Source organism: Salvelinus fontinalis, chromosome 23, assembly GCF_029448725.1.
Source record: "Salvelinus fontinalis isolate EN_2023a chromosome 23, ASM2944872v1, whole genome shotgun sequence".
Taxonomy (NCBI): domain Eukaryota; kingdom Metazoa; phylum Chordata; class Actinopteri; order Salmoniformes; family Salmonidae; genus Salvelinus; species Salvelinus fontinalis.
The window spans coordinates 48,143,000-48,165,337 of record NC_074687.1 but is presented as its reverse complement, the minus strand read 5'-3'; the positions used below and the strand labels follow the sequence as shown (position 1 = coordinate 48,165,337).

Below are 22,338 nucleotides of genomic sequence, written 5' to 3'. Positions count from 1 at the left end.
AATTTTGTAAGGGATGCCTCCGAAATGAGATTAATCAGTGCGGCAGGCATTGTGGGGAAAGTTTGTGCTGAATGCCTGACAGTCCTGCACTTTCTCTCATTTCAAATGTTGGCAGGCTAGCAGGAATCTCCAAGGGAAATGCGATCCTTTCATACTTGAGTAATTGATGAATTGTATGCAATATGCAAACGAGATTCCATAAATCTTATGAATGACAGCTTAATTTATATGAGCAGTAATGAATGCAGGATTATATTTTAATTAAATATCCTCAAAGGCACCCTGACTGGGTAAGTTTTTTAAAGCCTTGTTTTGAAGACTTGTTTCGTATGTATCGCAGTTCGCGAAAAAGAGAGATCAGCCAGTGCGTGGTTGGATTACATTTCCTCACAGTTTGAAGATAAGACTTGCTCTGTTCACTCGAACCAAAGGGATTTGCAATTAATAAATATTGGGTAGGAGTAAAACAGATATGTATCATGTCTCGCAATCTCATTTAGGCTTTCCTGAAACTGTTGACTCTCGTACATTTGATTAACAGCATTTTACTTTTAGCCCTATCTGATTTTGAGCATTTGGTACAGTATCTTTTTAATTAAGGGAATCATCCATTAGGCATGGACAAGTCAACCAATTATGAGTGAGCTCATCAATTCCCAGGATGTAGGAAGTAGTCTGCTTACTCATTATCACAGACCTTAGAACTCATGTTGAACAATCGAAACTTTACAATGATCCTTTTTTTCCCTCTTCTCCATATTATTTGACCTTTATTGGAGCAGGGAGTCAACATTGAGAACCAGGGTCTCTTTCACAAGCAATTTTAGAAGACAGCATCAAAATCAAATACAATTAAAAACAAGTCAAATGCAGCACATTCCACAATAAGAAGTTCCCCAATCAATACGTGTTTCAAACACGTGTGACGGAGTTCAGATAGATTTCAAGTTCTAAAGGAAGTTGTCAGCAGCTAGCAAACTAGACATGTCATATGTAATAGGTCATCTTTGGTGACATATGCAGTAGATGACATTTAACAACACTCGTTTGAATGAGACCATGTTGAGCATACTGTGCCAGCATGGGATCTGGCTCATTTCATGACAGAGTACAGTATAGGTAACTACAGGCTAAGGAAGGAACCAGGTTACCTGGGCAGGCTTTCCTCTGTGCCACTGTGCTATCTGATATCCCTACCCACCCTGTTGCTAGTCGGTTACCGCCGACAAATCAGTCGGTTACCGCCGACAAAAGGAAGCAGGAAGGAAGAACACTCTCAGAACCCCCCATTCTTCTAATCTGAACACCATGGTTCCATCCCAAATAGCACTCTATTCCCAACATAGTGCACTACTTTTCACCAGGGCCCATAGGGCTCTGGTTCAACGTACTGCACTGTATAGGGAATAGGGTGTAATTTGGGGTGGAACCCATACACTCTTAGAAAAAAAGGTGCTATCTAGAACCTAAAAGGGTTATTTTGTTGTCCCCATAGGAGAACCATTTTTAAAACCCTTTCCACAGAGGGTTCTACATGGAAAACAAAAGGGTTTCTGGCTGGAACCAAAAAGGGTTATCCTATGAGGACACCCGAGGAACCCTTTAAGAACCCTTTTTTCTAAGAGTGTAGAGTAGAGCTGGGCACTAAAGCAGGATCTTAAGACAGGCAGTAGCCTTGGGATTGATGCTGCTAACTCTATACCCTTCTCTGATTCCAATTAGTTTGATCTGTGATATATTGGTCCAAGACACAAGTCTCACCGTTTACCAACAGATGCAGCTGTTCCGACTGCTAATAGGAAAGAATGGGGTTTTGATACACACACACACGCACAAACAGACAGACAGACAGACAGACAGACAGACAGACAGACACACAGAGAGACTGACACACACACGCACGCACACACACACACACACACACACACACACACACACACACACACACACACACACACACACACACACACACACACACACACACACACACACACACACACACACACACACACACACACACACACACACACACACACACACACACACACACAGGGACACAATAATAATGCAGCTACTGTATCTGAATCTGATAAGGGAAATGTGGCTACCTGTGCGAGGGACTATTTGATAGGTGTGAGGAAAAGCTGGTGAGGATAAAGCAACAGAGGCTCAATGCAAATAAATGGTACAGATAAGAGATGAGGGAGAGGATGGATGGACGGATGAGAAAAAAGATGGATTGATAAATATAAATAAATAAATATGTTCTCACTATATTACCCTTTGTGAGATTTCTTCAGCGTACCTATTTGTGGGCCCGGGATGTGTGAAAAGTAAATGTTCTTTTTAGGAACATATGGGAGTGTGGGGTAAGCAAGCCAATGGGGTAAGCAAGCCAATGGGGTAAGTTGAGCCGCCCTTGTTTCTATGAAACCATACGCAAAATGTATAATTTCACAAAATATTCAGAAAGAGGTCATCATTTCATGGATGGAAGAAACCACATGGAAAAAGTGGTAAGCACGTTAGTTAATTCTTATGGGCAGGTGGGACGGTAGTATCAAAGAACCAAAGAACGTGCTCTCTTCCACGTGCTTGGAAACACTACAGCCAAAATGGGAGCCACCTAGAAAAACTTCAATTTCTGGCAAATTTTTCCAAAAACCAGCCTGAAACTCTTTAGATGACTGTTGACATCTAGTGGAAGCCCTAGGAACTGCAATCTGGGAGGACTTGGCCTAATAATAAAATTGATAGCCATTGAAAATAGTGGTAGGCTGAATTTTTTTGGGGGGGGATGGTTTGTCCTTGGGGTTTTGCTTGCCATATCAGTTCTGTTATACTCACAGACATAATTCTAACAGTTTTAGAAACTTTAGAGTGTTTTCTATCCAAATCTACTACAATCTGCATATCCTAGCTTCTGGGCCTGAGTAACAGGCAGTTTACTTTGGGCATGCATTTCATCCGGACGTCAAAATACTTCCCCCTACCCAAGAGAGGTTGAATCTTTTTTTTTTTTGATTTTCACCAAGTCAAATTAAGTTATAGTAGTAGATGTTTCATGATGCTTGTATCAAAACCAAAGTAGATCATTTTAAGATTGTTCTATACATCAGTTGGGGTCTCTATAAGCTTCAATATGAGGTCCTAAACCTAGCATGTAAGTGATGTGGGCTAATATAGTCCAAATTAAATAAAGAAATAAGAAATTAAGAAATATCAGAATAAGCAATGTCAGAGTCTGGAATAAAAGTTTGGACACATCTACTTATTCAAGGGTTTTTCTTTATTTTTTACTATTTTCTACATCGTAGAACAATAGTAAATACATCAAAACTTTGAAATAACACATATGGAATCATATAGAAACCAAAAAAGTGTTCAACAAATCAGGATATATTTTATATTTGAGATTCTTCAAAGTAGCCACCCTTTGCCTTGATGACAGCTTTGCACACTGTTGGCATTCTCTCAACCAACTTCATGAGGTAGTCACCTGGAATGCATTTCAATTAACAGGTGTGCCTTGTTAAAAGTTCATTTGTGATATGTATTTCCTTCTTAATACGTTTGAGCCAATCAGTTGTGTTCTGACAAGGTAGGTAGTGGTATACCGAAGATAGCCCTATTTGGTGAAAGACCAAGTCCATATTATGGCAAGAACAGCTCAAATAAGCAAAGAGAAATGACAGTCCATCATTACTTTAAGACATTAAGGTCAGTCCATCAGGAAAATTTCAAGAGCTTTGAAAGTTTCTTCAAGTGCAGTCGCAAAAACCATCAAGCGCTATGATGAAAATGGCTCTCATGTGGACCGCCACAGGAAAGGAAGACCCAGAGTTACCTCTTCTGCAGAGGAGGAGTTCATTAGAATTAACTGCACCTCCATTTGCATCCCAAATAAATACTGCACAGAGTTCAAGTATAGATACATCTCAACATCAACTGTTCAGATGAGACTGCGTGAATCAGGCCTTCATGGTCAAATTGCCGCAAAGAAACCACTACTAAAGGACACAAATAAGATGAAGAGGCTTGTTTGGACCAAGAAACACCAGCAATGGACATTAGACGGGTGGAAATATGTCCTTTGGTCTGATGAGCCCAAATTTTAGATTTTTGTTTTTTGTCGTGTTTTTGTGAGACGCAGAAAAGGTGAACAGATTATCTCTACATGTGTGGTTCCCACCGTGAATCATGGAGGAGGAGGTGTGATGGTGTGGGGGTGCTTTGCTGGCACACTTAACCAGCATGGCTACCACAGCATTCTGCAGCGACATGCCATCCCAACTGGTTTGCGCTTAGTGGGACTATCATTTCTTTTTCAACAGGACAATGTCCTAACAGACCTCAAGGCTATGTAAGGGCTATTTGACCAGGAAGGAGAGTGCTGTTGTGCTGCATCAGATGACCTGGCCACCACAATCACCTGACCTCAACCCAATTGAGATTATTTGGGATGAGTTGGACCGCAGAGTGAAGGAAAAGCAGCCAACAAGTGCTCAGCATATGTGGGAACTCCTTCAAGACTGTTGGAAAAGCATACCAGGTGAAGCTGGTTGAGAGAATGCCAAGAGTGTGCAAAGCTGTCATCAAGGGAAAAGGTGGCTATTTTGAAGAATATAAAAAATGCTTAACACTTTTTTGGTGACGATATGATTCCATATGTGTTATTTCATAGTTTTGATGTCTTCACTATTCTACAATGTAGAAAATAGTCCAAATAAATAAAAACCCTTGAATGAGTAGGTTTGTACAAACTTTTGACTAGTACTGTATGTAAATATATATATATGTGTAAGTTGAGCCAATGGCCATGGGGTTTGTTGAGCCAATGGCAAATTGGAGTGTTTTCTTCCCAGGTGTAATGCAAGGCTTCATTGCTGGGACCAAAAAGGGCTGGCCTATGTTAAAAGTAAAAAAAATACAAATAAAAGTACAAAGTGTTTGTTAGGTGTTAAGACTGTAATAACAGATGCTTAAAGTGATTTTAAGACAACAATTTGTGATTGTGTTGAATTGTGTTTGGGATATAAATATAGACATTGTTTTTAAAAAAGTAGTTGTAATAACACACCCTGTTCCACTTTGTTTTCAAAACTGTAATTTTTTTTAAAAATTGAACCTTTATTTAACTAGGCAAGTCAGTTGAGAACAAATTCTTATTTACAATGACAGTGGGTTAACTGCCTTGTTCAGGGGCAGAATGACTGATATTTACCTTGTCAGCTCAGGGATTTGATCCAGCAACCTTTCAGTTATTGGCCCAATGCTTTAACCGCTAGGCTACTTGCCACCCCATAATGTTACATGAATCCTGATTATTTCCAGAGATACACAACATCCTGAACTATATGTAGATATTTTGTTAGAAAGAATACTTTCTAACAAAATATGACGATGTGACGCTTAAATGCCCATGCCCCGCATAAATCTAATGAGCATAATTTTAAAAATCCCCACAAAAATCTGTCAATTTTAGCTAGAGATATCAGCCGATCTGCCAACTTCTGTCTGTAGTATCTGAACAGTTTTGGGCTACACATTAATATGACCCCGCTGTGGAAAGGTGGGACTCTCGTGAATACATACATGTCGGTTGTTTTGCTCTAGGACGCCCACAGGCCTGAGAAAATGAATGGCAGTGTATATGGAGACCGTTTAGTGCCGAAAATAAGGGGTTAAATACATGTTTCCTGGTCTTTCTTATATCTCTCAGAACAAACTTACTTCAGATCGTTTTTGGGGGACTATCTGTTGTTCCGTGTAGTGAATCTGTTATTCAATGCGTTTGTATGGGCGGCAAGGTAGCCTAGCAGTTAAGAGCCCCGAGCCAACTACAGTAAGTGAAACATCTCTTGCTGTGCCTTTGAGCAAGGCACTTAACCCTGATTGCTCCTGTAAGTCGCTCTGGATAAGAGCATCTGGTAAATGACTAAAGTGTAAAGGCTAATAGCAGTAAGGCCAAATAAACTGTTTCATCAAACAATTGTTTTATATATAATTTCTTTCACTCTCCCTACGTTGTCTAATAAAATGTGATATTATATTCTCCGAAACAGGTTTTACAACCCAAACAAAACAAAAAAAAGACATGACAGTATACCTAATTGTCAATTCCTTCCCATTACTAAAGTTAAACAGTTAATTTGAGTTGTTTCCCCTCTACCAACAATCCTATCTTATCTGCAGGGATGGTAAATTGTGCATTGTTTACAACCCAGCCTTGTTCTCCCTGTCCTTCAAACAAACACAACGATAACCTCTTCAGGGAATTGCGTATTAGAGCAACTCGATTGAACCCGATTGAAAAATATATAAATTCAGCACATTCAGCCCTGGTGTTTCTAAATGGCTCCCCCCCCCAAAAAAAAATCCCCCTCCCTGATTGTTTGTCTTTGACTGTCGAGAAGGAAAGGAGCTGCGTTTTTGTTCATCAAAAAGACCTTGTTCCATCGCTGCCAGTGGTCACCACCTCAGCAAACCAATTAATGGGCCTCACTTGGCTATCTCCAAAAGAAATGAAAAATAAACTCTCGATAATCCCTCAGTTAAAAAGGTTATGCGGGGGGCGATAAAAGCCATTTTGTGAATTTATTTACTCGCTGCTCTCTCGAGATAAAGAAGAGGGAACAATTAGGGAATTCTAGGTGAGAGATTTTGAAAAGGGCATTGACATTGGGTTAATATTTTATAAGGCTTGATTGGCAGAGGCCTGGAGAGGGGAACGCTTTGTTTACACACGGAATGATTCCGTTACTCCTTACCTTTCAGAGATGTCAAACGGAAGACAGAGTTAGAGAAAAAAAAGGTCAATGGCTCGATTTGAGGCAACACAAAATAATACTTGGGGTAAACCTGACTTGAGGAAATCTGCCGTTATGCATACACATTGACCCAGACTAGGCCCTACATTGATAACTTCATCTGAAGATGTCCCTTTTAGATGATTTGTAAGGGAAAGCTTGCTTACTTGGAGATAAGAAATCAGCGTTTTAAAGTTCTTACAGATCATAATCACTACATTTACCGTCAATCCGCGTAAACAATCATAATCACGGTATTCCCCGAAACAAGATGCCTTTCATTCGTATTTGTTGTCGACTGGAAAGTCTGATAGGGTGGAGGTGCACTGTTGCGCCATGCGATCTAAAAGACTGATGTGATATCTGATGTATTGGTATTATACAGTATCACCTCATGGCTGCTTCCTGTAAAAGGGGGTGAGAACATGAATTGAATTATTGGGCTTTTATTGCGTTGTTGCATTGAAATTGGACCCGCAAGCTTGAGTGTATTGTTAGGCCTTGTGTAATCTGATTGCCTGGGCAGCATAGTGTTTTAGATAGTATCAGGGTCCCCGACATTTACTGTTCAGTCAACACAGACCCAGTCCATTAAAGGAAGTGTGGCGGCTCAGGGAAAGTTCAGACGCTATTTTGTTTTCACCATGGTAGCAAAACGGCTAAATGAGAGCAAGGAAGAATTCCTCGATTCGTAACATATTTTGCTGGCCCAAATAGGTTGGTGGGGTCCTATTTGGTTTCTAGAGTTATGAAACCCCACTGGTTATCCTTCGGTGGAAACACAAAAAGAGGAGTGGCTAGTCTGTGATTAAAGGGCTTGTTCACCCAAATTAAAGGGAAACTTCACTCACATTACCAAATTACTTATACAATGAAAGTGGTCTATGCACAAAACCACACTTTGATTTTGCTTACCTAGCCATTAACCGCTAATAGTAGCACTTTCAAAGCCCTAAAAACCCAAATAAAAGTCAATGTAACCTAATATACATAACATTAATTCATATCTCAAAGTCTCCAAAAAGGATTGTGCAGTACAATAACTTGGTTTGGTAAGTTATGTTGAAATGATTTGCGTATTACATTTTAAAGCATGATACTTTTGTCTGTAGGTCTAGATACAACACTTTCTTGATCAACCAAATACTGTGTCCCAATCACATTGAGTCTCTAATTTAAACCATCTCTCCCTGCAATAATGCTCTACTTCTGAGGAGTTTATGTGCCAAGCTATTTAGGGAGTCAGCATCTGCAGCTTGACAAATAGCCTGGCTCTTTTGTTTTGGGCCAGTTTGAGTTCCATTGTCAATCCACTCGTCCTGCATGGTCCGGCATGGGCCCAGTAGAAAAATGAAAAGTATGGACATTCAGTAGTCAGGTGCTGCATAGAGAAAAAGAAATATAGGACAAAATTGATGTCCGCAACTCTAATACTACCCAGTGAATTATAGTGACACACACATAAGACGGTTTGGCCCACTGGGATCTTTGTCAGTCTCAACCATACGGGAAGGAGCATATGAAATGCTAGAGAGTTCATCATGGTTCATAATGATCCCCGATGAGTGTTAATATGTTACAATGCCCTCAGTGTATCTTAATGCAATTATCTCAGGACCTGTATTATATGATGACAAGTATGGGTTATGCACCCAATGGCTAACATAATTGAACATTAAACTGAAATTAATTGAATATATCAAATATATAAAACCATACATTGCTTTTGGTATATACACTGAGTATAGCAAACATTGTATGTCCTTTTGGTGGTGGACCATTCTTGATACACGCGGGAAACTGTTGAGCGTGAAAAACCCAGCAGCGTTGACACAAACCGGTGCGCCTGGCACCTGCTGCCATACCCTGTTCAAAGGCACTTAAGTATTTTGTCTTGCCCATTCACCCATTCAATCCACGTCTCAATTGTCGCAAGGCTTAACCATCCTTCTTGAACCTGTCTCCTCCCCTTCATCTACGCTGATTGAAGTGGATTTAACAAGTGACATAAATAAGGGATCAGAGCTGTCACTTGGATTCACCTGGTCAGTCTACTGTATGTCATGGAAAGAGCAGGTGTTTTCTATAGTCCGTGTATACAGTGAGCACCATAATTCATTGGACAGTGACCATGTTTTCGTTATTTTGGTTCTGTACTCAAGCACTTTGAGTTTGAAAGGATACAATTACAATGGGGGTGAAGTGCTGACTGTCAGCTTTAATTTTAGGGTATTTTCATACATATCGGATGAATCGTTTAGAAATTATAGAAACTTTTGTACATAGTCCCCCCCATTTTTAGGCATCAAAAAATCTAATCAAATCACTTGTATTAATATAGCCCTTCTTACAACAGCTGATATCTCAAAGTGCTGTACAGAAACCCAGCCTAAAACCCCAAACAGCAAGCAATGCAGGTCTAGAAGCACGGTGGCTAGGAAAACCTCCCGAGAAAGGCCAAAACCTAGGAAGAAACCTAGAGAGGAACCAGGTTATGAGGGATGGCCAGTCCTCTTCTGGCTGTGCCGGGTGGAGATTATAACAGAACATGGCCAAGACGTTCAAATGTTCATAAATGACCAGCATGGTCAAATAATAATAATCACAGTAGTTGTCGAGGGTGCAACAAGTCAGAACCTCAGGAGTAAATGTCAGTTGGCTTTTCATAGCCGATCATTGAGAGTATCTCTACCGCTCCTGCTGTCTCTAGAGAGTTGAAAACAGCAGGTCTGGGACAGGTAGCACGTCCGGTGAACAGGTCAGGGTTCCATAGCCGCAGGTAGAACAGTTGAAACTGGAGCAGCAGCACGGCCAGGTGGACTGGGGACAGCAAGGAGTCATCATGCCAGGTAGTCCTGAGGCATGGTCCTAGGGCTCAGGTCCTCCGAGAGAGAGAGAAAGAAAGAGAGAAAGAGAGAATTAGAGAGAGCATACTTAAATTCACACCGGATAAGAAAGGAGAAGTACTCCAGATATAACAGACTGACACTAGCCCCCCGACACATAAACTACTGCAGCATAAATACTGGAGGCTGAGACAGGAGGGGTCAGGAGACACTGTGGCCCCATCCGATGATACCTCCGGACAGGGCCAAACAGGCAGGATATAACCCACTTTGCCAAAGCACAGCCCCCACACCACTAGAGGGATATTTTCAACCACCAACTTACCATCCTGAGACCGAGTATAGCCCACAAAGATCTCCGCCACGGCACAAGCCAAGGGGGGGCGCCAACCCAAACAGGAAGATCACGTCAGCGACTCAACCCACTCAAGTGACGCGCCCCTCCTAGGGACGGCATGGAAGAGCACCAGTAAGCCAGTGACTCAGCCCCTGTAATAGGGTTAGAGGCAGAGAATCCCAGTGGAGAGGGGAACCGGCCAGGCAGAGACAGCAAGGGCGGTTCGTTGCTCCAGAGCCTTTCCGTTCACCTTCACACTCCTGGGCCAGACTACACTCAATCATATGACCTACTGAAGAGATTAGTCTTCAGTAAAGACTTAAAGGTTGAAACCAAGTCTGCGTCTCTCACATGGGTAAGCAGACCATTCTATAAAAATGGAGCTCTATAGGAGAAAGCCCTGCCTCCAACTGTTTGCTTAGAAATTCTAGGGACAATTAGTAGGCCTGCGTCTTGTGACCGTAGCGTACGTGTAGGTATATACGGCAGGACCAAATCGGAAAGATAGGTAGGAGCAAGCCCATGTAATGCTTTGTAGGTTAGCAGTAAAACCTTGAAATCAGCCCTTGCCTTAACAGGAAGCCAGTGTAGGGAGGCTAGTACTGGAGTAATATGATCACATTTTTTGGTTCTAATCAGGATTCTAGCTGCCATATTTAGCATTAACTGAAGTTTATTTAGTGCTTTATTCGGGTAGCCGGAAAGTAGAGCATTGCACTAGTCTAACCTAGACTTAACAAAAGCATGGATACATTTTTCTGAGTAATTTTTGGACAGAAAGTTTAAGATTTTTGCAATGTTACGAAGATGGAAAAAAGCTGTCCTTGAAACAGTGTTGATATGTTCGTCAAAAGAGAGGTCAGGGTCCAGAGTGACGCCGAGGTCCTTCACAGTTTTATTTGAGACGACTGTACAACCATCAAGATTAATTGTCAGATTCAACAGAAGATCTCTTTGTTTCTTGGGACCTAGAACAAGCATCTCTGTTTTGTCCGAGTTTAAAAGTAGAACGTTTGCAGCCATCCACTTCCGTATGTCTGAAACACAGGCTTCTAGCAAGGGCAATTTTGGGGCTTCACCATGTTTCATTGAAATGTACAGCTGTGTGTCATCCGCATAGCAGTGAAAGTTAACATTATGTTTTTGAATGACATCCCCAAGAGGTAAAATATATAGTGAAAACAATAGTGGTCCTAAAAAGGAACCTTGGGGAACAACGAAATGTACAGTTGATTTGTCAGAGGACAAACCATTCACAGAGACAAACTGATATTTTTCCAACAGATAAGATCTAAACCAGGCCAGAACTTGTCCGTGTAGACCAATTTGGGTTTCCAATCTCTCTAAAAGAATGTGGTGATCGATGGTATTAAAAGCAGCACTAAGGTCTAGGAGCACGAGGACAGATGCAGAGCCTCTGTTTGACGCCATTAAAAGGTAATGTACCACCTTCACAAGTGCAGTCTCAGTGCTATGATGGGGTCTAAAACCAGACCCAGGTCTGTGCCCAACCTAAGTCGAGGCACAGACACGGTCTCAATGGGGATAGCTGAGCTGACTACACTGACTGTGCTAGTGGCAGACTCCACTAAGCTCGCAGACTGGCTAACAGCCTGCTGCCTGGCCTGCAACCTATTTCATTGTGGAGCTAGAGGAGTTAGAGCCCTGTCTATGTTGGTAGATAAGATCAGAGCACCCTTTCAGCTAGGACGAAAAAACATTGGACAGTTTAAAAATTCTGATGGCTGCAATCCCGTTAACGGGATGATATGACAACAGCCAGTGAAAGTGCAGGGCGCCAAATTCAAACAACAGAAATCTCATAATTAAAATTCCTCAAACATACCATTTTAAAGGTAATATACCATCTTATACCATTTTAAAGGTAATCTTGTTGTTAATCCCACCAAAGTGTCCGATTTCAAATAGGCTTTACAGCGAAAGCACCACAAACGATTATGTTAGGTCACCGCAAAATCACAGAAAAACACAGTCATTTTTCCATCCAAAGACAGGAGTCACAAAAAGCAGAAAGAGAGATAAAATGAATCACTAACCTTTGATGATTTTCATCAGATGACATTCATAGGACTTCATGTTACACAATACATATATGTTTTGTTCAATAAAGCTCATATTTATATCCAAAAACCTCCGTTTACATTGGCGCCATGTTCAGAAATGCCTCCAAAATTGCAGAGAGCCACGTCAAATAACATAAATACTCATCAGAAACTTTGATGAAAGATACATGTTTTACATAGAATGACAGATACACTTGTTCTTAATGCAACCGCTGTGTCAGATTTCAAAAAGCTTTACGGCAAAAGTACAATATTCAATAATCTGAGAACAGCGTTCTGCCACAAAAGGAAGCCATACAGGTACCCGCCAAATTGTGCAGTCAACAAAACTCATAAAAAGCATTATAAATCTTCACTTCGTCGGAATTTACTCCCAGGACTCCCACTTCCACAAGAAATGTTTGTTTTGTTCGGTAATGTCCATCATTTGTGTATTTTTGTTAGCGTGTTTGGTAAACAAATCCAAAGTCAGAAAGCGCGTTCACTAAAAGCTGACAATGTCAACAAGTTCCGTAACAGTCAGTAGAAACATGTCAAACGATGTATTGAATCAATCTTCAGAATGTTTTTAACATAAATCTTCAGTAACGTTCCAACCGGAGAATTACATCGACTTCAGATGTGTGATGGAACAGAGCTCCCTCATGTGAATGTGCATGGTCACCTCATGGTAGACCTGACTAATTCCTGTCTCCTTTGGCCCCACTTCACAGTAGAGGCATCAGACAAGGTTCTACAGACTGTTGACATCTAGTGGAAGCCGTAGGAAGTCCAAACTCATCCATATCCCACTGTCTGTTCAATAGGGGCTGTGTTGAAAATCTACCAACCTCAGATTTCCCACTTCCTGTTTGGATTTTTTCTCAGGTTTTTGCCTGCCATATGAGTTCTGTTATACTCACAGACATCATTCAAACAGTTTTAGAAACTTCAGAGTGTTATCTATCCAATATGAATAATAATATGCATATATTAGCAACTGGGACTGAGGCGCAGGCAGTTTACTATGGGCACCTCTTTGCACCTTTCATCCAAGCTACTCAATACTGCCCCTGCAGCCATAAGAAGTTAACATAATATAGAATAAAGTAATAATTATTAATATTTCGTCGCATATCCTTTGTATGCAATGACTGCTTTAAGTCTGCGATGCATCGACATCACCAGACGCTGGGTATCTTCCCTGGTGATGCTCTGCCAGGCCTGTACTGCAGCCATCTTCAATTCCTGCTTGTTTCGGGGACTTATTGCCTTCAGTCTCCTCTTCAGCATGTAAAATGCATGTTCAATTGGATTCAGATCCGGTGATTGACTCGGCCAGTGAAAGATTTTCCACTATTTTGCCATCATTAACCCCTTCGTTGCTTTAGCAGTATGTCATTGTCTTGTCATTGTCTTGTTGCATGATGAAGTGCCGTCCAATGAGTTTGGAGGCATTTGGTTATATCTGAGCAGATAAAATATTTCTGTAGACTTCAGAATTCATTGTACTACTTCTGTCTGCAGTCACATCATCGATGAAGACAAGTGAGCCTGTTCCACTGGCAGCCATACAGGCCCAAGCCATAACACCCCCTCCACCATGTTTCACGGATGAGGTGGTATCCTTTGGATCATGGGCATGTCTATTTTTTCTCCACACTTTCCTCTTCCCATCACTCCATCACATGTTAATCTTTGTCTCATCTGTCCACAATACTTTTTTTCCCAGAACTCTTGGGGCTCTTTTAGGTGCTTTTTAGCAAACTGTAATCTCACCTTTCTGTTCTTCAGGCTTATCAGTGGTTTGCATCTTGTAGCGTACCCTCTGTAGTCCTGCTGGTGTAGTCTTCTACGTATGGTAGACTTTGACACATCTACACCTGCATCCAGGAGAGTGTTTTTGATCTGTCCGGCTGTTGTCAGGGGGGTTTTCTTCACCTTAGAGAGTTTTCTCTGGTCATCCACTACAGTGGTCTTCCTCAGTCTACCGGCTCTTTTGACATAATTGAGTTCACCGGTTGTTTTTTTCTTGTTAATGATGAACCAAACTGTTGACTTGGGCATGCCCAGGGTTTTTACAATGTTCCTGATTGATTGATTTTCATTTCTGAGCCTTATGACGGCCAGCTTTGCATCGACACTGCTGCCTTCCTCATGTTGTCACACCCCAACAACAACCTACAAAGGCAATAGCAAAGTCTAGAATCAATACTATTCATCAACAGCTCTCCTGCATTCACTAACGACACAAATTAGTACACCTGCCTAACGACACACATCTGTGAAGCCAATTCAACAAATACTTGTAGTACCTTAAAATGGGGGGGACCATGTACAAAAGGTGCTGTCATTTCTAAACGGTTCATCCGATATGTATAAAAATACCCTCAAATTAAAGCTGACAGTCTGCACTTCACCCTCATTGTCATTGTATCCTTTCAAACTCAAAGTGCTAGAGTACAGAACCAAAATAACCAAACAATGGTCACTGTCTAATGAATTATGGTGCTCACTGTATGTATATATTGCATATTCCAAATTCTAAATGGATAATTTATCATGCTAAATCTAGCCCATGCTAATATACATTATTGCGGTGCATGGGTATTACGATGCATGGTTATTAATTATGTCCCAGACGTACTGTACTTCATGACCACAACATGCAGTGGCCCAATGATATATGTTTCAGATGACACCCCCTATTTTGTTATGGTGCAGCTTTCACAACCAGTGCTTTGTAGTCCACTGCATACAAAGTTGAAATGCTACCCCTCTAAATACACAGACGTATCTTCTTCTAGCCTATCTAAACATGACTTCTACTAAACGGTTCTTTTCTACCAGCACCCACATCGTCTGGTCTCCTCTGGCCATCAGCTCCAAGTCGATGTGACATGTTTTGTCCACTGGAGTTTTTCTGCTTTTAGTTTTGTTTGAAAAAAGCCTTTCACCCATCACATGCCCTCTATTGAGGTCTTTCATAAATAATTCAGACGGAGAAAAAGTGAAAGTGATGACAGTTAAACTGTCTGAGATCTCTCCTTCTCATAAGATCAAAGAGGTGGTGGCTCTGTAGAAATGGGAATTACATTTCCAGATGTCCCCAGGTTAAACGGACACTTATTTGTTCTCTCTCTCTTTTTCTTTCTTCTTTCTATCTCTCTCTCTCTCTTGCATTCTTTTTACCTCCCTTTTGTTCACAAACATTTCGCTCTTCTTTCTCTCTCGCTATCTTTTATCTCTCTCTCTCTCTCTCATTTGTGTGTGAGTCAGATAATGTGTGAGGGAGAGAGTACTTAGGCTGCATATAGGTAAATACACATCACAAAGAAAAAGGACTGAATAGATTAAACTTCTGAGACTGACTGAACTGACACACCACTGTGTTGAACCGTTTATCATTGTGGGAAATGTCAATTGAGTTCAAGTTCTACTCCTCTTGTTTGAGCATGAAACTTATTTTCTCAAATTTCAATAATGTAAGAGGTGCGTAACTGGCGGCAGGGAAGTCAGGCGCAGGAGAGCAGAACTGGGTAATAACCGGAGCAGTTTAGTTATCAAAACCAACGGTATCCAGAACAACAAAATGTGGGTACAAAATAACCCGTCGTGCACCAGTCATAGTGCACTAGCTCTTACAACAAACAATTTCACACACAGACATGGGGGGAACAGAGGGTTAAATACACGACAAGTAATGAGGGAATGTAAACCAGGTGTGTGGGAAAACAAGACAAAACAAATGGAAAATAAAAGGTGGATCGGCGATGGCTAGAAGACCGGCAACGTCGATATTTCAATAATGCTGTTGATAGTTTAGAAGATTCACTTTTGGAAGATCTTCAGAGATGATTCCATGCAAAATATTGAGGATGATGTGATCACGAGTTATAGTAAACCTGCTAACTGTGGTCTTCTTCAGAAGTGAAATATATAGTTTTTCTCCACCAAAGATACCTCTTCAGTCTATGTCCCATAATAGAATGTGCTTAATAAAATCCCTGCGTCTTGAATATGTGATCATATTAACAATAAATCCCTTAGGCTTTTTCAAACTATAACTACGCCAGCTAAAGTTTCTATCGATTGTGATACAAAGCTTATTAATAAGTAACTGATTAAGACATGGGGGAACACATACACAGGGTACATCAGCTCAGCTCTGAAAGTAAGCCAGAGGAGTCATTTATCACGTCCAAATCTGGGCTCCTTCTCATTTGCAGTAATAAACGGGGGCCCATCAGAAAGATCCAACAAGTCTGAATCACCGAATCACCTCGTCTCTCCTCCACCTCCCAGCTACGGCGTCACATTAAATCAAACAAGCGGAACATTTCCTAAGGCACCCAGTGGCTTTTAATTTCCTGAAGAACCTTAACATATCATTCATTACCAGAACTACACATATTTGTTTTTTTTTCAAAGTCCTATAAATCAATAGTGGGGCCTGACTGCAATAATTATAGCAAGTTAACATGTAATTTCCAGGCCGAGAGGGCTGCTAGAGCGCTGCGGCCTCAGCTAGGTTTTATCATATGCAAGTGAGGCAATTCAAATAGTGTGCTGGGATATTAATACGCGGGAGCAGGTAACGAGGTACGGCCGATGAATTATGCATCAAAAAGTGGTTGATCTTCAATAAAGCAAATAAATTCAGCGTGTAATCTAATTAGTTACGGGGAAGTCTATTATGTTGGAGCGGCGGAAAGCAACTGTCCTTGAAAAGGGAATTTATTTACAGGGCCGTGTTTTGTTGGCTCTCTGGAATGGAATTGCATTCTGCAGTGGTCCAAAATGTTAACACCTTCCTCTCTTCCTCTCCCCCGTCTCTTTTTTCCCCTCTCACTCTCTCCTCCCTCTCTTTGTCCGTCTTTATTTCAACATGTACTTCCACATTTCTATCCTTCTACCTCTTCCTCATATGTATCTTACTCTGTAACATCTCTTTTTCTCCCCCCCCCCCCCTTCTCTCGCTCAGCTCCCTGGCCTACATCTACTTACCCCGTCCCTATTACTTGTTTCCCTCCATTCTGTGGAGAGCATCAAAAGTTCAAGTCCTCTTTCTTCTCTCTCCCAGCTCCAGACCGGGCAGACCTCCCAAGAGGACCCAGAGTGTGACATCATCAGAGAACCCACACATCATGCCTCACTCTGTCCCTGGCCTCATGTCCCCTGGAACCTTCCCATCCTCAGGTATGTATTGTAGTTACACACAAACACAGACGCATGCATACACACAAGTGCACACTAACATACACGCACACATGAGCCACACACAAACGCAAACGCACACACGCACGCACGCAAAAACACACACCTACAGTATTTGCACATAGTCAATGTATACGTACACACACGCGTTTGTGCACCCACATGCACACGCTAAGCATACACACACACGCACACACTGAAACAATCCTCCGTACCCTCAGCACCCCCACAGCACTCCACGCCTCCCTCTCCTCGTCCTCTAAACTGCAAGCAGAGCGAAGTGACGCATGCACACACAACCACCAGACAACCATCAGACAACCACCAGACAACCAGCCACTCGTTTAAACTAGTTTACAATAAATATTTGTTTTTTAACTCATCCCCCGGAAACGGAGAGAGAGAGAGAGAGAGAGAGAGAGAGAGAGAGAGAGAGAGAGAGAGAGAGAGAGAGAGAGAGAGAGAGAGAGAGAGAGAGAGAGAGAGAGAGAGAGAGAGAGAGAGAGAGAGAGAGAGAGAGAGAGAGAGAGAGAGAGAGAGAGAGTTGGTAGGAGGGGAAGAAAAAAAAGACAGTTTAAACTAGTTTACAATAAATATTTTTTTTTAACTCATCCCCCGGAAACGGAGAGAGAGAGAGAGAGAGAGAGAGAGAGAGAGAGAGAGAGAGAGAGAGAGAGAGAGAGAGAGAGAGAGAGAGAGAGAGAGAGAGAGAGAGAGAGAGAGAGAGAGAGACAGAGGGAGAATAAATTGGAGTGACGTCCTCTTCTCTCAGATTATTTTAGTAGATGCTGCGTTTCACCCTGAGAGAATTCTAATTAGTGCGATTAAATCCACTCCACTGCTGTATGTACATAGGCATGGTTGATGCTAACGCAAGCTTTATCGCCACAAGAATCAACAACAACCGTTTGTGACCTAACGTGCCCCTGGGCGAGTCTTAATGCAGCTAATGCTTTTGTTCTATTTGTGGCTGGTTGCATTGTGACGGCTTTGATGTCGCTGGGTGTAAATGCTCTGATTTGCATATTTTGTTTTTCCCCCTCATTTATTTAGATTTTTCCATATTTAATCTTATTTAACTGTCTTTAGGTCTCTCTTAACTCTTAGTTTTTCTTGCAAGAAACAACTAAACTGCATATCATTTGTTTTGTTTTCTATGTAATCTTACAAGTTTGCCTCCAAGATCTTGCTATGCTTGAGTATTTCTGAAAATCTTCCTACCTTACGCTCACATTTTCTCATCAAGAAAAAACAGCATGGGAGTGAGGCAAAAAAAAGAATTTCATCCGAGAAATGTTTTAAATTCAATAGCAGACAAAGATTGGCCATATTCTTAACAATGGAGGCTCACAGATCAATGCCCAGCGTTGAACTCTGTGAGTGTGGTGAGGTCACATACTCTCTGTGTCTTGTTTGGAATGACTCAAAAGGCCATTCGGTACAGCAAAGCAGGACGAAGATGAGAAAGCCATGGTTTTATTTAGTGGAACATAAAGCAACAGAAAGGCCTTTTGATATCCCTCCCCTTTAAGCCCAGATGGAGTCTATGATCTTGACATTTAGTCAGGGATTTCAGGAAAGCAAGATAAAGTCATTTAGGTTTTTTCCGGTCCCCTCGTAACTTCCTTTCTATGTGTGGCCGCAAAAGTCAAGATGGCTGAACTTTCTCCCCTAACTGGCTTCTGTGGTTTGATTATGGTACAAAGTTAGTAACAAAGTTATGACAAATGATTCTTCAAAATGATGCAAAGTGATCATACATAGTAGTTTGATTACTAGCAATGGAATACTACTCAGTCCTGTACCCTGTCTCTGCAGAGCAGGTGACTCCATTTAACAAAAATATGTCCCCCATGATGCATCTCCGCCGAATCTCCGCCGAAGGCCACCTGCATGGAAAATTCTACTCAGAGAGGGTCACAGATATTGTTCAACCAATGAAGGTTCCTTGAAAATTTGGACTTTTTTTTGTTTTGAAGTGCCAAAGTTGAGATACGGTGCATTTTGAAAGTGTGCTTTCCACACGACTCAATGACTTATATTTTGAGAAAGCTTATTTATGTGAGAGACATTGTTGACATGTCTATGTTTTGCCCTTGACACCAGTTCAATTCAGGGAAGGGTGTCCTAATTTGCCATGGTTTCCATTTAAGGAAACATGCTTTGCTCGTGTGTGTGCACGCGTGTGTGTGTATGCATTTGTGTGCTTTTGTGCAAGTGTATGTGTGTGCTTGGATGTGCGTGTGTGTGTGTGTGTGTGTGTGTGTGTGTGTGTGTGTGTGTGTGTGTGTGTGTGTGTGTGTGTGTGTGTGTGTGTGTGTGTGTGTGTTTGTGTGCGTGTGTGCGCGTGTGTGCGTGTGGCGTGCGTGCGTGCGTGCGTGCTTGTGTTGTGTGTGTATGTGTTCATGTGCATGTGGGTGCGCCCCAGGGATTGGGGTTGCTCTGAAGTCTTTTCAGTTGCTGATGCGTTACAGGCAGATTGGCCCACTAAATGGGATGCCGTGGACTGACAGCACACATAGATGACAACTCCTTTACTGTAGAGAGGCTTTCTGAACAGCCTGCATTCAGAGACTCACACTCTGGCCACTACCTAGGCACCCATCTTCACCACTATATCCTAGCTCTGCACACACACACCTTCCCATTCCAGCTTCCAGTTTGCCGCTGGTCATAAGGTTTGTGGGTGTCTGTAGTTGATACACAATTTGTCATGTGAATAGCGCTGAATAGTGTACCCGAGGACTCGCAGAACTCCAAAACCCCCAGTTTGTCACTGCCCACTAACGCCGCCACAGCCAGCCCGTGCATAAAATGAAGCTTTCCCAAATCCATGCTCATTGACATGGACTGTCTCTCCTCTCTGCTACTTAGCTTGACCTCTGCATCTCAGAAACAGTTTTAGTTACTGTTTCAGTGCTGCACGTAAGAGTAGAGAGTGAGAGACCGGGGGGACCATAAAGTATTACACATTACAAAGAGAGAGAGAGAGAGAGAGAGAGACAGAGAGAGAGAGACAGAGAGAGAGAGACAGAGAGAGAGAGACAGAGAGACAGAGAGAGAGAAAGTGCAAGCAAAGAGAGAGAGGGAGGGAGAGACCATAAAGTAACATTACATACAGATAAAGATATAGAGAAAAAGAGAGAGAGAGCGAGAGATACAAAGAGAAAGAGAAAGCAACACAACAGATAAAACACAGGTCCTTCTTCATCACTGCCTCTCTATCAAGAGAGAAGGGGGAAAAAAAGAGAAGTACAAATCGGTCTTTCTTTTGTGTACCGATGTGGAGTTAATGAAATTTGAATTGAATTACTCCCATCGGTTGGTGTTGAGAAGGGCTGTGGCACCAGGGTGGGTGTTTGTCGCGAGAGAGAAATGTTCTGACATTGGTCGCAGGTATGGGGTAGCTTCGCATGTTAATTAATGATGAAGACCCTGACAATATGCAGAGGCATGACAGCGTTAAGCCAGTCGAGGCTGCCACTTCCTTTGCATATTAATAGACGCTTCATTATTATTTAATATGACAGCTGCTCCGAGGGCGACCATCAGACCCCGTCTCCATTATTTGCTGTTTTCTGACTCCGACTCTCCTCCTCTGCCGTGCTGTTCTCCATTTGTCGAAAACGGGGCGTTGGGCAGGGTTTTTTGCTTTCCAACTTGTGTGGTGCGGCTGTCTCCATACCATGCAACACTGGGTCATGTCCAATAGGCACCAAATGAAAGAAAATGGACTGAAACGGGGATGGACTGCTTGGACGTTTCCAATGAGAAACACTCATTTGAGTTTCCCGTTGCAAACTGTTTTTAAATGTTTTCTGTTGCGTGCGCTAATGAACATGACCCTGTTGTGTTGGTGTTTGTTTGTGGCCAAGGAGGATTCTCTGTGTGTGTGTCTATGAGATGACCAGACGAAAAAACCTGTCTGTCTGAATTGTTCTGGGTGAATTTGAAAGAATCCATGATGTCGGTATTTTGTTTGCATAGTACTGAATGCAGATTAGGAGGAGGGTGTAGGATGGGCCTTTTGACATTTACACGTCTAGTCGTTTTAATAGACATATTGTTGCACTGTTCGGAGGTCTTGACGCCTCCTTGTTAGATTGAGTGTAAGGTGGGTGCGTGTTATGAGCTATTGACAATGGATTGGCTGAAATGAAATAATTATATTACATTTACATTTAACATTTAAGTCATTTAGCAGACGCTCTTATCCAGAGCGACTTACAAATTGGTGCATTCACCTTATGACATCCAGTGGAACAGCCACTTTACAATAGTGCATCTAAATCTTTTAAGGGGGGGGGGGGGGGGTCAGAAGGATTGCTTTATCCTATCCTAGGTATTCCTTAAAGAGGTGGGGTTTCAGGTGTCTCCGGAAGGTGGTGATTGACTCCGCTGTCCTGGCGTCGTGAGGGAGTTTGTTCCACCATTGGGGTGCCAGAGCAGCGAACAGTTTTGACTGGGCTGAGCGGGAACTGTACTTCCTCAGTGGTAGGGAGGCGAGCAGGCCAGAGGTGGATGAACGCAGTGCCCTTGTTTGAGCAAAGGTTTCAATTTACACTTATATTATGTAAAGATGGGGTTCGGAAGGTGGGGGTCACTCTCACCGAGTCCCTTTATCATAGATAAGTAGATCCTGATGAATCTGTTAGTTTTTTTATTGTGTGTTATTTTTGTTTTGTATTTCTGCCAAAAGTCCTTTCTTGGCAGAGATACCGTTCAATAATTTCTCTGAACATCACAATGGCTTCTAGATTAGATCTATGTCTCTGATGACACTTGGTCAATCATTTGTAATCACAATATACACTAAGTATACAAAACATTAGGAAAACCTTCCTAATATTGAGTTGCACCCCTTTTTGCTCTCAGAACAGACTCAATCTATCGGGTCATGGACTCTACAAGGTGTCGAAAGCGTTCCACAGGGATGCTGGTCCATGTTGACTCCAATGCTTCCCACCGTTATGTCAAGTTTGCTGGATGTCTGTCACGCCCTGGCCTTAGTATTCTTTGTTTCATTTGTTATTTTAGTTAGGTCAGGGTGTGACATGGGGAAGGCA

At 42.0% G+C, this 22,338-nt stretch overlaps 1 protein-coding gene across 4 annotated transcripts in view; it reads left to right on the top strand.

Moving 5' to 3' along the window:
- The window catches only part of LOC129821422 (dachshund homolog 1-like), a 269,434-nt gene that overhangs the window by 142,535 nt on the left and 104,561 nt on the right, over window positions 1–22,338 (top strand). For all 4 annotated transcript variants that reach the window (XM_055879060.1, XM_055879059.1, XM_055879062.1 and 1 more), the window contains exon 2: window positions 17,139–17,254. In XM_055879060.1, the coding sequence (XP_055735035.1) occupies window positions 17,139–17,254 (116 nt within the window). The remainder of the gene's footprint in view (window positions 1–17,138; window positions 17,255–22,338) is intronic.